At 52.1% G+C, this 16,193-nt stretch overlaps 1 protein-coding gene and 1 long non-coding RNA gene across 4 annotated transcripts in view; both read right to left on the bottom strand.

The window, feature by feature from the left end:
• UNC5B (unc-5 netrin receptor B) overlaps positions 1-2,735 on the bottom strand; it is a 47,524-nt gene extending 44,789 nt beyond the window's left edge. For both annotated transcript variants that reach the window (XM_079312980.1, XM_079312981.1), the window contains exon 1: positions 2,589-2,735. In XM_079312980.1, the coding sequence (XP_079169106.1) occupies positions 2,589-2,658 (70 nt within the window). In that variant the 5' untranslated portion in view covers positions 2,659-2,735. The remainder of the gene's footprint in view (positions 1-2,588) is intronic.
• A 7,683-nt stretch (positions 2,736-10,418) lies between these two features.
• LOC306805474 lies at positions 10,419-15,649 on the bottom strand. Of its 2 annotated transcripts, none has more exons than XR_013775220.1 (3): positions 15,528-15,649; positions 12,776-12,866; positions 10,419-10,774 (listed from the first exon to the last, which is right to left on the bottom strand). It is a non-coding gene; the product is annotated as an uncharacterized lncRNA (long non-coding RNA). The 2 variants fall into 2 exon arrangements; XR_013775221.1 differs by lacking the exon at positions 15,528-15,649 and adding an exon at positions 13,273-13,583.
• Between the last annotated feature and the right edge of the window lie 544 nt (positions 15,650-16,193).

The raw sequence follows: 16,193 nt of genomic DNA, 5'->3' as shown, positions 1-16,193 counted from the left end.
TTCCTGCTGCTGGCAGGGCAGAAGGACAGAAGGATGTTCCTCCACCAGGATGGCAGTGTCATTCTGTCCATAAACACCTTTGTCAGCCAGCATCACCCTCTGGATTTCAGCAGGGAAAAACACCCTCAAGCAAGCTCCAAATCCTCACACCAAATTGTTCTCCTGCCCAGAGGAGCACACAGAGGAGCAGGATGAAGCCTGGCAGGTAAAGCCCCAGGCTCAGGGAAGGGGGACATGCTGGGAGCCAAACTCCCACCCAAAACAACACTTCTACCCCCACATTGCAAAACCCAACACAAACAGCGTGTGCATTCTTTGTTATGAGGAGAGAAAATTGTTTTATGGGTGATGCCTCTCTCTAAAAGCCAGGCAGGGATGGGGAAGGGAGTGGATGATCACCAGGGTGAAGCACCCATCTCAGCTCCCTCCTCTGCATCATCACATGCCACCTCTGCACAGCTCTCCTGGAGGAACACTAATTATAGCTCTCCAGCTAAAAACTTCATTATACACACACACATACATATGCCAGATTAGCAGCGTGCCTTAGAGAGCTCCAGCTGAGCCAGGTGGGTCAGGTTTAACTTGTTTTTTTCCCTTCTTCATTCCCTCCCTCCTCCTGCCCAATTTTATTTCAACCCCTGCATGAACTTGGGTGCACATAAAAATAAGAGGACAGAGCCAGGCATGAACACATCCCCCCTCAACTCCCCTCATAAAAAGCTTGGTTAAACCTTAACCCACAGCAGCCTGGCTAATCCAGACTGGCTAATCCAGCCTTCCCAAAGCCCAGCCAAGCAGGACACGAGTTGCCAGCTCTAAAACCTCTCCCTTCCCACCGAGGGAAGAGTTTCTTGTGGCTGCAGCAACGTCCAGGCCCCTGGAGAAGTCAATAGTGCCGTCCCTGTTTCCCATTTGCTGAAACACACTGGATCTTTGTGCGGCGGGGGCGGAAAAAATATTAATCTAATTAGACTCCCCTCCCTAAAAATTCCTCGTCACCTTAATTACGCTTCAGAAAAGAAGGCTTGGTTCATTTTCCTAGAAAATCAGCTCGTCAGGAGACGCTTTCAACTCCTTTAACAAGACAGATTTGTGCTTCACGACGTGTCCTCAAAACCCTCAAAGCTGCGGGAAGCGAGAGATCCCGAATTCCCGGCGGGATGGCGACCTTGCCCGACACGGTTATGGGCTCTCCCAGCCTCCAAAAAAAGCCACCAAACTTTTGTTTCCGAGCTCGAGCACATCTTTTTACACCCCGGGAGAACTAGCGTTGCTTTGCCACCGCCGGAGGATGACAAAGGACAAAGTCCCGGGGATGTCCGTGAGTCGTGGGGTGGGAATACGCAGGAAAGGCTGAGTTTGAGCACAGGAGTGCTAACGAGAGAGGGCAGCAGGAGAGATGCGCCTCTGCTTCTCGTCTGTGGCAGGGATTACGAACGGAAGGGCTGGATTTAAGTGCATCTCAATCACAAGATTGGGCTGCGCACAGGAAACTTTGAACAGCCATAGGAAACAAAACAAAAAACAACAACAAAAAAAAAGACCACTCGGCTTCCCGGCCATCAATCGCTCAGCTTATAAAAATGCAGGTTTAATAATAATAATTTTTTAAAATAATAAATAAAAAATGCAAGCTGAATAGTTACTTATTTGACCCGCCGGGGAATCACAGCCGGCGCTACTACAAACAGGGCTGGGTTTGTTTTGCTTTTGCCAAGAAAAACAAATATATATATATACACAGAGAGAGAGAAATACAAGGAAGCGGCACGGCGAGGCGGGCAGGGAGCGGCGCTGGCAGCTCGCATCCCCCGGAGCATCCCCCGGAGCATCCCCCCTGGTGCGGGGAGCGCTGCCAGCCCGTATCCCTGCGGAGCATCCCCCTTGGAGAGGGGAGCGCTGCCAGCCCGTATCACCCCCTGGAGCATCACCCCACGGAGCAGGGAGCGCTGCCAGCCCGTATCCCTGCGGAGATCCCCCCGCAGAGGGGGGCTCTGCCAGCCCGTATCCCCCCCCCCCCCCCCCCGGAGCATGGAGCTCTTCCAGCCCGTATCCCTGCGGAGATCCCCCCGAACAGGGGAGCGCTGCCAGCCCGTATCCCTGCGGAGCATCCCCCGGAGCGGGAGACTCTGCCAGCCCGTATCCCTCCTGGAGCATCACCCCTGGATCGGGGGGCTCTGCCAGCCCGTATCTCCGCAGAAATCCCCCCGGAGAGGGGGGCTCTGCCAGCCCGTATCCCTCCTGGAGCATCACCCCTGGATCGGGGGGCTCTGTCAGCCCGTATCCCCGCAGAAATCCCCCCGAAGAGGGGAGCGCTGCCAGCCTGTCTCCCTGCGGAGCATCCCCCGGAGCATGGAGCTCTGCCAGCCCCCAGGGACCCCGAATATCACCCCCTCGACCGGAGCATCCCCGGAGGGCGCTGCCAGCCCGCATCATCCTCCCCCGGAGCATCTCCCCCCCGCCAACCCCTCAACCTTTACATCCAAGAAAGATTTTAAAACCCCCCACCAACAGCGTCCCACAGCCACCTCAACCGCGGTGAACTTTTTTTGGGGAGAACCCAAAACTTGTGCCCCCCCGCTTACCTGCGGCGGCCAGCGCCCGGCGGAGCAGCAGCGCGGGGAGGAAGAGGAGGAGGAAGGAGGGCGGCGGCATGGCGGCGGGATCGGCAGCGGGACCGGGAGCGCAGCGCTGCCCGCCCGCCTCGCCACACTGCCGGGCTGCCCGGCGCCGGGCGGGGCGGGCCGGGGCGGGGCCGGGGCGGGATCTGCCGGCATGGGATGCGCTGCTCCAGCCCAGCCCGGCCCGCCCGGGATGCGGGATGCGCCCCGCTCTGCAGTGGGGAGCGCGGGCAGCAGGGGGAGCAGCGCCACGACAGCCGAGCGGGGGGAAAAAACCAAAAAACGGGGAATTCTGTGAGGAGTGAAAGCAGAGTCCTGCTGGACTGCTGGTGGGCTGGAGGAGGTCGCCTCCTTCCGCCAGAGCGGGATGCTCCGAGCCACATCCAGCCCATCCTTGGGCACTTCCAGGGATGGGGCCGCCACAGATTCTCCGGGCATCCTGTGCCAGGCAACAATTTCCAATTTCTTCATAATATCCCTACCTAACCCCGCATTGTTTCACTTTTAAACCATTCCCCCTCATCCTGTCTCTTAAAAACTCTCCATCTTTCTCATACTTCCCCCCTCCCTTTTTAAGGCTGTTAAAATCCAGTATTTTATGCATGTATTTCACTTGTATTTTACTTGCAGCAGCATAAAAATAACAGATGCAGACACACACAGATAATAAAAGATGAAATTCACGTGCTGAGGGAGGTATCCTGCAACTGCTTCGTGATATGTGGCCTCTTGGTTTTAAAGGGGGCTAATAAAAAGGATGGAGAGTGTTTTTTTACTGGAGCAGATAGTGCAAGGACAGGGGGGAATGGTTTTCAGCTGAAAGAGAGTTAGAGGAGATGTTAGGAGGAATTTTTTGGCTGTGAGGGTGGGCAGGCCCTCAGAGAGCAGCTGTGGCTGCCCCTGGATCCCTGGAAGTGTCCAAGGCCAGATTGGAGCAGCCTGGGATAGTGAAAGGTGTCTTTAAAACAATCTTTAAGGTTTCTTCCAACCCAAATATCATTCCATGATACGCCCATATCTCCCTCCTTGCAAAGGAGAGGTTCGTCTACAATTCTTCACAAATCCTTGTAAAGAGCTGCAGACAAACTGGCAGGTTTGCAAGCTTTGGTGGGGCAGCAGTTCTGCAGTTTTCCAGCTGCTGACTCCCTCCTCAGGACGGGTTTAAACCCCACCCTGGCTCAGTGAGAGCCATCCAGAGGTTCCCAGGTTCCTCCTCCCAGCTTCTCCCTCAGCCAGAGGCACCCTCAAAAATCAGGAGGTGCTGGTGGCCACCTGCATATTACACACAGCTGCCTTGAGTGCTACCTCGAGCACCCCACACTCGGCTGCACTTCAGCTGCTATTCACAGTGCCGGAAAAGGCTGAAGAGGGGGAAAAAAATAAAAATAAAAAAAAATCTCATTTCCAGTTGCTGTCGAGGGAGTGAAGCTGCAAGGGAAGAGCCTGGCTGGGCAGTGAGGAGAAGGGATGCACCTGATTCAAACCCAGCAGTGCTGGAACTGGGGGTGGGAGCTCTGGGAAAATAAATCAGGATTTTAAAAAGTGTTTTCCATCTGGATCAGTGGAATTTCAAAGTGCCTGCTTTGCCAAGCAGAGCGTGCCTTCTGTAGAAATGAGCGAGAGCGGGTGGGTTAAACCGGGCGGCGTTCAAGGCAGCCTGGTGATCAAAATACGAATTAAAGCCATGCAAATGAAGGGTTCACTTACCCCTATTGCTCAACTTGAGGAAAACACGACATGACAAACTATCATTGAGGCAAAGGGCAGTGTTTCCGTCCTAGCCCTCGTTTTCCCTCTAATGGCCAGGCACGGAGGTGTCACTCGAATTCCCGGCAGCGATCCGAGGTGCGAGGAGCTGTTCCCGGGTCTGGCAGGGTCCAACCCTCGCCATCACCCCCGAGGGGCTGGATGCAGCCAGGGGGAAGCGGGAAAGGCTCCCTGGCACTTGGGAGTGGATGGAATTCTGCACCAGGGGCGCAGCGCATCCTACACGGCGCCGGGACATTTGGGTCCCCGGGAGGAACGGGGTGCACGAAAGAGTTAAAAAAAAGATGGCAATCAGATGAATAGTAAACAGAGGAAACTCCCAAAGCTTAATCAAGAGGTGAGACAAAGACTGGCTTGTTTGGGATCCAAGGTCACGGCGCCCTTCAGCCCTGACCGCACCGTCAGGGGAGGGGTGGGTTTCTTTTCCCACCCAAACTTCGGGGGCAGAGCAGACCTTAGGTGGGCTGAAACATCCTCTGTTGATGCCTTTCCTTTCCTCTCAGACCTGGCTAAATATCTCAGCGATCTGGGATAAGGCTGGGCTTGCTGGCACCAAGTTATCCACATATCTTTACAGTACCAAAAAAAAAAAAAAAAACAAAAGAACTCAATCAGTGGGAAGAAGGGACAATTTTTTTTTTTTTTTTTTTTTTTTTTTAAGAGCTCATTCTTTTAAGCCCTCAGACATTATTTGCAGCTGTGGTTGGCTGAAGGCAGGGGTAGCCAGAGGTGCTGTTCTATTTGGGGGGTTCAGAGGTCTTGGAGGCAATTTGCATGGCATTATCCATAGCTGTGCTATCGGGACAAACAGCCCTGCCAACCCAATCAGGCATTAGGAAGGAGAGAGAGTCTGAAGGGGACACACAGGGGAAAAGAGGGGGCACACAGCACAGCCACTGATAAGGTGGGGTAGAGGCACTGGGAAGGGCTTCCCCAGCATGGAAAAGCCTTGCAGGGAGTTCTGATTTCCTGGGATGCTGCCAGGATGCCCTGGCATTGCCTCCCCTGCCACATCTCCTCTTGCTCCACAAAAAGCAGTTTCCCTCCTCCAGGAATCCAGCCAGGCTGAAATCCCCCCCAGCTTTTTGTAAAGAGAGAATTTTAATAGGGAGCTTGCTGTTACCAGGCACAAACTAAACACTGAGTTAGCCGTGGTTCATTTCTTTTTTTTTTCCCCTCCTACTGATGATTTCCTCACCTGAGAGCTTTGGGAGAGAGCAGCAAAGGAGGCTGCAGAAATTCCTGCTGACAGACCTGCTGCAAGGATGCTGTTACTGCCACTGAGAAGTCCTGAATGCTGCCTGGAAAGGACTGGGAGTTTTCTCCTCCATAAAACACAGGGCAGAAAGAGGGTTGGAGGAGGACAGAGCAGGTGTATTTTGACAGGTAGGTTGTTGCTGGGTGACACTTGGATGGAGCCAGTGTGTCCCCTTGCTTTGCCATGGGCAGGTGGGGATAGGACATGGGGGAGCTGTTTGAAACTGGAAGAGATTTAGAGGAGATGGAAGATAGAAATTCCCTGAGAGGTTGGGGAGGCCCTGGTGAAAGGTGCCCAGTGAAGCTGAGCCTGATCTATCACTGGGAGTGCCCCAGGCTCCAGGATTTGGAGCATCCTGGGATGGTGGAAGGTGTCCTTTCCATGGCAGGGGGTTAGAACAAGGTGATCCTTACAGTCCCTTCCAAACCCAACCATTCTGTGACTCGCTGCTGATTTTCTCCTGTGCTCTCTGAGGTGAAACACCCAGCACGTTCCTTTCCTTCCCCCACCCCACACTGGGGTTCCCCAGGTCACCCCTTCAAGCTCAGAGCAGGGAGGTGAAGGCAAGGGACTGTCCTGCCCCTCACCTCCAGACAGGGAGGCACATTCCATGCCTGGGCTGCTGGGGGCTCCTGAGGGAGAAGATGCACCCCAGGATGAACACCAAGATATTGGAAACACCATTTAAACATCCCCAAATCCTCCAGCCTGTGGATTCCTGGCAGAATAAGGTGAGGCCCCAGTCCTGGCTCCCTCCCAGACTGAGCTCAGAGATGGGGAAGAGAGGCAGGATCTCCATGAGGCAGCAGGAGTTTGTGGTTCAGTGGCTCCCAAGTCCTTTCTGCTTTGCAGAGCTTTACAAGTGACACTGGCGTGTGATTTGATTAGGGAAAGCACTTCACTTTCTCCAGAGTCTCCTTGGCTTCAGCTTGAGATGAGCTGGAAATCCTGCTGGCCATGGGGAGAGGCAGAGACAAACCACCCCATCCCCCTGTGCCACTTCTCCACCTTGGGTGCTTGGGTGTCCCACAGGAGGGTGCAGGTGAAAGCTGCTCCCTGGAGGCCAGGAAAGCCAGGTTAGGAGGTGGTGATTCCCAAGGTGACCATAAAGCATGCTGGGAACCCTTTCCCATGTCAGAGGCTGGGAACAGCTCCAGGTGTGCACACAGGGAACACATGGGAAGGAGGGAGCACCCCCCAAACTGCCAGGAAATACCTTGGGCGTTTTCAATGAGACCAGGGTTTGCTCCAGAGGGAGCTGTCAGCATCTGGAGCATCTGGAAGAGAAGAGAGATCAGCACAACCACGAGGAAAAGCAGGGACCTTCCCAACTCCATCCTCCCTGTGAAGCAGAGCTGCCAAGAGAGCTGGAAATTGCCAGCAGGGATGAATGAGGGAGAAGGAAATAAAAGCCACAGCAGGGCAGTAGAAAAGCAGCAGTGCTGTGAAGCAGGTGCAGAGGCAGTGATAATTCCCCATTGCTTCCAAGAGAGGAACTGGGAGTGCCCAAATCGAGTTTCTTGGGGAGGAACAAAAGACGGCGCTTTCCCCACGCCCCCCGTGATTAAATTATGGAGCTGGTTGCCACGGGGTGCTATGGAGACCCGCAGCCTAAGTGGCCCCCAGAAAGCATTTTGGCAAACTCACGGGGCACAGGGGTCTGTCAGGGTCTGTTCAACATGATGGAGCAGCCAGCTCAGGGAGTCCCTAAAGCCCAAGGCAGCACGTGTGGGACAAGGGGCTCAGCAGACCTGCAGGACCAGCACAGCCTGGGAGATAAATAGCCTCTAATCACCTAAATAAACCATGTCCCAAACCCCCCTGAGGGCAAGGAGAGGTTATGGAGCTCAGAAGTCCCAGTGCAGGGATTCTCAAGCATGCCTCTCCAAGGATTTTTGGCTGTTTCCACATCTTCAAGCTGAGATGCTCTTGCTCAGGAAGGAAAGGAGGAAGAGACATCCCCCTTTCACCCCCTGAGAAGACACCACATTCCAGACCCTCCTGCCACAAGCACAGCCCCCAGCTCCTCACTCTCCACCCAGCTCAATAATTTATGGTCCAGGAGGGGCAATAACCATCCATAATTCACGAGCAATAATGTTCTACAAGTCGGAACTGGCAATTTGGCTCCACGGACCTGAGGCTGCCTCATGCCACTTCCAAGGACTTGTTTCCTCTTGCCAAAAAGCCAAAAGGCAGCAGCCACCCCTAGCCTTGAGGGGCATGCTGGTAACAGCAGGTTCTGGAGAAGGGTCCATCTCTGCCTGTTCTTCAGGTTTCCTCACATGTTGGTGTGAAAATGATGGAGAAATCTTCAATTTTGGTCTGCCAGGCTGACAAAATCCAGATATTCTGGGGTTCTGTGTTAGTGGAACAATGACAGAGGAGCAGGCCAGACTGTGCCAGCAGTGCAGAGCCCTGGCATTCACAGCAGCAGCAGTGCCTGGTGTTATTGGTGGTGTTCCCTTCCAGCAGCAAAGGCAATCCTGTGCCACAGGTCCCAGAGGAAGATGAATGCTGGAATCTCAACTTCCAAGGCTGATAAATGGCCCCAGGGCAGGGGATCCAAGTGATAACTAGGGATTGGGGGTGGCAGAAAGGAGAGGGGGGGCTGCAGCAAGGGGCTGCCCTCCAGGAGATAAGAGAAGCATCACAGTACCAGCAGGGGAGGAGGAAAACGTGAGGCACCGAGTGCTCAGGTTGGAAAAACACCTCTTGCTCAGCAAACCCTGTTAGTCAGACCTAAAACACAGGTGAAGCAGAGCATGCTGGAGCTCCCTCACTCCTGGGGGAAATGTTTATTAACTCATCAAAACACACAGGCTGCTGTTGCCAGCAAGAAGCTGGAGCGAGCAAGGAAAAAGAAAAAGAAAGAAAGAAAGAAAAAAAAAAAAAAAAAAAAAAAAAAAAGAAGGTAGAATAGAAGAATGGGAAGAAAAAATAAAGATCACATGTGAAAATCATCATTTTCTTCCCTGTGCTTGGCTGGAGATGGTCTGTGGAGGGTGCCTGAGCCTGGTCCATGCAGGATTCAGGAGCATCCTCCTGGAGAGGCTGGGCAAGAGGTTTATGCATTGCCTCTTTATGCAGGAGCCACTCCCTGCCCTTGGTGTAATTGGGCCACTTGGCACACCTGGCCTGACATAAATTGCAGCTCCTGAAATAAATAAGGTGAAAGCTGGCAATGAGACACCCAATTAATGCTGGGATAGCTGCAGTCATTACATCCCAGGGACACTGGGACAGGGAAAGGGAGAGCAGGGCCCAGCTGCTAAAACTATTTTAAAGGTGTTTGGTTAAATTGCTACAGACTGAGTTTTCTTCATCAGTTATTTGCTGTTGCTTTACTTGCCTTGAAAGAGAGACAGAGGGTGAACTAAGGGTGGTATCATTATCCTGGTTTTTGCCAGGAGTATCCCTCTGAAACAAAGCCTTGTTGCTCTGAATAACCCTGATTTTCCAAAAGTTACCTGTCACAGGCAGCACTGACAGTTAGTTATTGTGATCCCAAGGGGTCTTTTTGGCCTTGATTCATAGAATCCTACAAGGTTTAGGTTGCAAGGGACCTTAAAGTGTCATTCCAACCCCTCCTGCCATTTCAGGGACACCTTCCACTATCCCAGGTTGCTCCAAGCCCTGTCCAACCTGGCCTTGGACAATTCCAGGGGCAGCCAACACTTCTCTGGGCATTCCTCACACAAGAAAATAATCCTTCCCAATATACCACCTAACCCTGAAGTCCCCCAACAGAGAGGGTGAACAGGCTCTGGTACTTTCTGTGGGGTTTTTCCAGCCTCTCCAACCTCCAGCACTGTCAAAATGTACTTTAAAGAGCAATTTACACCTAAAAACGCTCCCCTCCTGTGAAAGTGCCGCCATGCAAAACAGCAGATGGTGTTTGAGCACTGCAAAATGGAAAATATATCTTTAAAAGAGAAGATACCAGAGTTGTCTTGGTGCTAGGCGGGCGCCTCGGGGTCTCCATTTGCAGTTTTCTGCATGGGGGAAAATAAAAAAAAAAAAAGATGGCAAGTGCTGTGGGATAATACTAGTGGAAGGAGAATGATTTTTCTAAGGGGTCCTTGGAAATTGTGGCATGGGAACAACCCAACAGGACTCTGCAGGAGGGGCTCTGACACCAACAGCCCCCTTGGGCCACATATGCCCAGCTTGGGGTAGGACAGGAAGCAGAGCAGGCTTTTTCCTCCCTTTTTCTCCCTCTCTGGTGTTCATCAGAATAAGTGCTGTTTATGGAGGGGTGGGAGAAGCATAAACCACCCTACTCCCACTTGGGGCTGCTGGGAGAAGTCAGTCCTGTTGGGATTGCTGACCCTTCCCAGGTCTCAGCCCCAGGTTGGAATTCCAGGATTGATGCAGGAGGAGATCCTGCTCCCAGAACCACACACCCAGTGCTACACTAATGCTGCTTTAGTACATGAAACAACAAAACTACCCCTTAAAAATCCCTCCTCTCTCTCCCCATCCTGGAAGCAAAACCCTGCTGAACCTCCATCCTCCAGGTGATGTGAAGGGAAAAATAAAACCTTTTTCTTAGAGGATTTCTCAATAAAATAGCTTGAATGCTGCTAATTTCCAAAATAAACAAGCAAATCTTTGGAGCAGCAAATGCAAAGGGCCCTGAAGGCATCTTCTAAATGTCAGGGAAAAGCATCAGCCCTGACGCGTGCCCGGCTGTCGCTGCCTGCCCGGCGCCGGGCACAGGGGACATCTTTGGGAACTTTGGATTTGCTGGGAGCAAAGAAACCCCCAAACCTGCAAAGACACCCCATTTACAGCTGCTTTGAAGCTCTGCAACAGGAAAAAAAAAATACCATAAATCAGGTTCAGCTTCACTCCTAGCAACGACATTTTGACAGCTTCTATTTTCGGGGATGGCTTTATTGTTTTCCCCCTGGCCCTCAATTAATGCCTTACCTCAAAATAGCTATGAGCCAGCAGGACTTTTCCACTCAGCAGGCTGTGAGCTGCTCCCAGCTGCCCCCATGGTGCAGATGCTCATGGATTGGGCTGGCTGTTCCCAGCTTGGCCCCAAAGCTCCAGGCCAGATCCCTGGAACAAGGACGACCTCCCTGCTGAAGCCAGATGCTGATGCTCAGAAGTCAACCTGGAGGAGAAAAAAAAAAACCAAACCAGCTTTGCAAACCTGTTCTCCATCGTTCTGTCCTCAAGTGTGTGAGGCTCAGGAGGTGCCCAGGAGAAACACAGGCTGGGAATGCTCTGGAGGATTCAGGGAGGAGGATGGAGCCAGGGCTGATGGTTGCATTCTCCCCTTGATTTTGGAGGCCATGTGGAGAGCCCTGAGGGTATTTTGGTTGGAAGGAGATGGCCTGTGAGGACCTTTCTGAGCCAAACCCATTATATGAATTCACAACATTCCCTGTGTATCACAGAACTAGCTTGTTTATTACCAGGCAAATGGTTCTCCAATTTCAGTCCAATTATTTTTATTAAATGCAGTTTCATTAGTTAGTTCCATCCCTTCGCCTTTTGTCCATGATATTAAATCAAAAAGCGATTTTTTCTTCATAATGTGTCTCCCATCCTTGTAAAAATTTAATCCATACCTAGATTAATGGATGCTTTTCTGTGGAGATGTGTCCTCCCATGGTTTCCTTAGCTCTTGGCTAGTATTTTCTCCTCGTCTCTTTTCTGGATGACCAGTTTTCCTCCTATCTCATGGCTGTTCCTGCCTCTGGGCCAAAATGTTCTCCCATCTCTAGGACAATCCCTGGCTCCAGGCCAGCTGTTTCCCACATCTTTTTCTGGGCATTTCTCCCCTAGCTCATGGCTAGAATTTTGCCCTATCTCTTTTTCTGAATGGATTTCTGTCTCCCCCTGCTTTCACAGGTATGGCTAAAAATCGGAATCACGTCGGGGTCACCAGTTGTGACGAGACGGTGCTGAGTCCAAGACAGAGACACAAGCACTCCCTTTTTCATGTGACAAAAAGCCCTTTATTGTTCTGTACTGCTCCTTAAATAATCTCCTTAATGTTCCTCAGCAAGCACCTGTGATTGGTTCAAAGTTCAGGCTGCCCAGTCTCTCTGACAATAGCCTTTGCAGCCAGGATCAAACTCCTGTCTGTTTCCAAATTTTTCCTGCCTGTCCCACCAGGTTGCTTCTCCCTGTATGGAGAACCATTAGCCCAGTAACAAGCAAGTTTATGCTGTGACACCTGTGGTTCTGGCTGAGCTGGACAGCCCCATCCAAAGGGATGTGCAAGGATATCCCACCCCAGATCCCCTTGGGCTCCCTGCTCCCACTGCTGCTGAACAAGCTCCTCTCAAGGTTACCAAAGGGTGGTCAAAGATTTAAGAAAAGCCCTGTACAATGCTTAAGGCTCCTGCTGCAATATCCACCCCTTGGCATTGATGTTTTGTCAATTTTCTATCACCAGCTTCAATCCTAACAGTGCAGGTGGAGAAAAACACATACACTTACACAACCAACCACTTCCAGCTGCCTCTTTTCCCACATAATTTGGTAGCCATCAATTAGCCCATGCAGACATCCCCTTCCCTCTGCTCTGGATGAGCCAGCAGTGCCCTCAGCTTCCCTCTGGGAGGGGGTGACATGGGAGAGACTGCAGAGGGCAATCCAGATAGAGCACAGAAGATGCTGGGCATACAACCATCCCAGAGCTCAAAGGCTCCAGTTAATAATTTATCCTATGCTCCCACTGCAGGATGCCAGCTGCCCTTTCCCCCTCACCCCATTTTCCATTCAGCAGCCACATTTCTAAGCCCACACCAGACACCACTCCCACAGCATGCTGGCCCCAGGTGCTTTTTTGAAATATTTTCCTATAAACAGGCTCGCCAATGTGAAGCACTGGCCTGTGCCTCTCCTGGCCCCACTAAATGACCAACAGGTTGTCCCTGTCTGCCCATCAGTCCTCACCCAGCTGCCATGGAATGAGGGAAGGAAAGAGCTCTTGCTGCAGTCATCTTTTGATTTCAGCACAGCTAATGAAGTTAAAGGAGACCTTTCCTCTCCCCCCAGCCTGAGCTGGAGAAGCCAGAACATTTTAGCTGTTATCTGATTTGATGTGCAAAAAAACAGAGGGAGAGGGGAAAATGAAAAAAAAACCAAACCCACAACTCACCGCTGGCTCCTTCTTGCCTTTAATTGAGGATACAAATGCCAGGCTGATTTTTGCTCTCCTTGAAATTCCCTCTGTCAGTACAGGGCTCCCTCTGGTTCAGGACAAAAAAATTGACTTTGTGTCATGAACGAAGTAATTATTTCCCTCCACAAATGAATATGGCAATTATTTCCCTTTTGGGGAGGGGAGGGACATGTGTGAGGTTGGAGCTGCTGAGCAGCTCATCCCAGAGCAGGGCTGAGCTCAGGCTTTGCTCAGCAGTGTTTGACCCCTGCTCACACCCTTCCCTTTCCCAGTGCTGTGCTCAGCTGGATCCCCAGATTTCCTGGCAATTTCCTGGATCAGGGGCTGTGCTCCCCTTCAGAGCAACCCTCAAGCTGAAATCAGCTTTCATCTCTCTGTGCTATTTTCCCCCTGGGTCTGGAATAAAGGCAGTTGTTCCCTAATGTGCCCACCCTGTATCCCTTCACTGAGGAAGAGCAAGGATTAAATCCCACCTTGGCTGTGTGCACAGGGGAATGAGTGGAGACATCCAGAATCCCAGGCTGGTTTGGATGGGAAGGGGCATTAAATATCCCCTATTCCATCATCCCTGGCACGTGCTGGGATGCCATCCAGGTGGTTCTCCTCCAGCAGCAGGACTGTGTTTGGAGACAGAGGCGTGCCACTCATTCACCTTGCAACATCCTGCCTCCTTTTCCCCCTGGGTATTCATTTCATGCATGCCCCACTGTGGCAAGGAAGGTTTCACCAGCTCATAAATTGCTTCTACACCAGCTCTGGAGCACGCTGCAGCTTGTGCAGGTGTTAAAAGACACCATAAAGAGCGACACAAAAAAAGTTATTTGCGGCACACGCCAAGATCTCTGAACCCCGCAAGAAACAGTGACAAGGCAGCAGCGAGTCCTGCAGAGTGATGAACCAGCACTGAACCATTAACTGTGTCCAGATATCGCAGGCAATCCTGCAGGAACACACACTTACCCACGTGCCAGCACTCAGAAGCCTTGCCCTTGCACCAAAGGTTGGAAGGAGGGATTTCAGGCATCTTCTCCAGAAAAATCACATCCCCACTGCCCTGGCTGCACTAATTCCGACAGCACAGGAACAAGGAGAACTGCAAGAGGGAGAAAAGTGGTAACAAATCTATTTTTAAAATGTAATTGTTGTATGTAAGGCTGTCACCTTTCACACAGTCGAGAAGATTTTACAGTGAGGGTGGTAAAATACAAGCACAGAGAGGTGGAAGATGACAAATCCCTGGAAGTGTTCAAAGCCAGGTTGGATGGGGCTTAGAGCAAGCTGGGATAGTGGAAAATGTCCCTGCCCATGGGAGAGAACTAGAACAAGATGATCTTTAAGATGCCTTCCAATCCAAACCATTCAGTGATTCCATGATTTACAAGCAGACAAAAATCCTCTATGAGTTATTTACCTGCACAAAATGTGTTTATTTTACTGCTGACATTTCCCAACCGGTTTCACTGCCAGTGAGACCCCATCTCTTCACTCCAGGAGTTAAAACCACAGGGCACAAGTGCTGGAAAGTCACTTGAAGGTTGTCAGTGACCTTGAAGGGAGCTGGACATTGCCTTGTTGGCTGCAGCGGCAGGAGCGTGAAAATGTATTGCAGCCCTTGGGCAGCCTTCAGTTCTCATTTAAGCTGTTAATCAGAGGGGGAGAGGGAGGAGAGCAGCAGCAGCCACAGCTTTTCCCCGCCAGCCTGACTGGGAAAGTGTGAGTGGCACTGGAAGGGCCTGCAGGACACGGGGGTGGGGGGCAGGGGGGAGCAGCTCTGCTTTCAGTGAGAAGGAACGGCTCCAGGAGCCAAATATTCCCTTCTTAGTCCTTTCAGGAGTGGAGTTATCCTGGGTTTTTTATCCCATTGGTGGTATCACCCCAATGCTCTGCCTGGCAGTTTGGGGCAGCTTTGTGACCAGAGGGATTTTGTGACCCAGGGGACCAACACTAAGGTGCAGGTGCCCCAGAGCATCCCAACCTCTCTGTGTCACGGCAGTGGGACCTTGCTGCTTCCAGCCTGCATGTCACCAACTGCATCTGCTGTCCCCAGCATCCCTAAGGAACAGTGCAGCCCCTGTGGGGACCTGGCTTGAGCTGTCCAGAGAAGCTGTGGCTGCCCCTGGATCCCTGGAAGTGTCCAAGGCCAGATTGGAGCAGCCTGGGATAGTGGAAGGTGTTCCTGACCACAGCAGGGAGATGGAACAAGGACAATCCTTAAAGTCCCTTCCAATCCTCTTGGGGTCTTATGACCTTGGGCCATGAAGCTGTGGGAGAAGGACAGAGAGGGACACACACACACAGTCCTTGCTGGAAGAGTGAGGCTGGTGACCTTGGCTGCCAAGAGGATCCATTCAAATACAGGTGGGAGAGCAGACAGAATTTGAGCAGAGAACACCTCCCCTCTCACCTGCACCTCCTCCAGCACCACAAGGGTTAAGATGAGTCTATTACTGTTTGCTTGTCACTTTGTCGCTGATCTAATGACCATCGATAATAGCTGAATAAGAATTGATGGAGAGATGGATTTAATTAACCCCGGTGTCAGCAGCTCGCATTGCTGTCTGTTTGTGTTAATGGAGCAGCTCAGGAAAAAAAAACTCTCCTGAGCTTTGTGTGGCTCAGCCTGCGGCGAGTGAAACACTCCTATTCATCAGCTGCTCCCTCCAGGTAAACCCAGGCAGTGCCACATGGCAATTGCTTCCTCCTGTCCCCAAAAGAGTGAAATAATCACCTGCTCTGGTGTGCTCCGAGTCCCAGATCCATCCTCCACCCCATCCTCGCTCCCTGTCCCGGCTGCTCCCGCCTTGGGCAGCTCAGCTGAGGTGGGCAGGAGGCTGGGAGTGCTGATTTTGGGAGGCTGGAGGTCTGTCCTTGCAGGGGAAGGTGCTGGGGGTTAGATAAAAGACCAGCACAATGGCGACAAGCACTCTGTGTTCCTGACAGCAGAGGTGCAGGCAGAGAGGTGTTCCCAGCCAGACAGACATCTTCTGGCATCCTCCACATCCCCTGGGGCCTCCTGCAGCCTCCTCTTCCAAAAATCCATGTGTTGCATGCACTCCACTGGGGTTTATCCTCTTCTGTTTTCAGGCTGGCTTGGGAGGCAGCTGCAGGTGAGCAGGCACAGAAGGAGCTGGACACTCAGACCAGGCCATCCCAGTCCCACTAATGAGGCTGGTCCTGCCCACTCCTTGATTGCAGCTGGTAATTAGTGCCTGACCCCTCTTCATCTGACCCTCAGCAGCAGTAGATAGCAGCTCATAGTGCTCTTCATCCTCCTGCCCCTGGCTTTTCAGGAGGCAGTTCCAGCCTGGATGAAGGGTGGGTGCATGGCCCTGTGGGTACCTGAGCTTGGTGAGGAATTTCCTGGCAGTAGCAGCAGCATCATCCAGCCCCCCCA

The sequence above is a fragment of the Erithacus rubecula genome (assembly GCF_903797595.1).
Source record: "Erithacus rubecula genome assembly, chromosome: 9".
Taxonomy (NCBI): domain Eukaryota; kingdom Metazoa; phylum Chordata; class Aves; order Passeriformes; family Muscicapidae; genus Erithacus; species Erithacus rubecula.
This window is presented reverse-complemented; position numbering and strand designations above follow the sequence as displayed.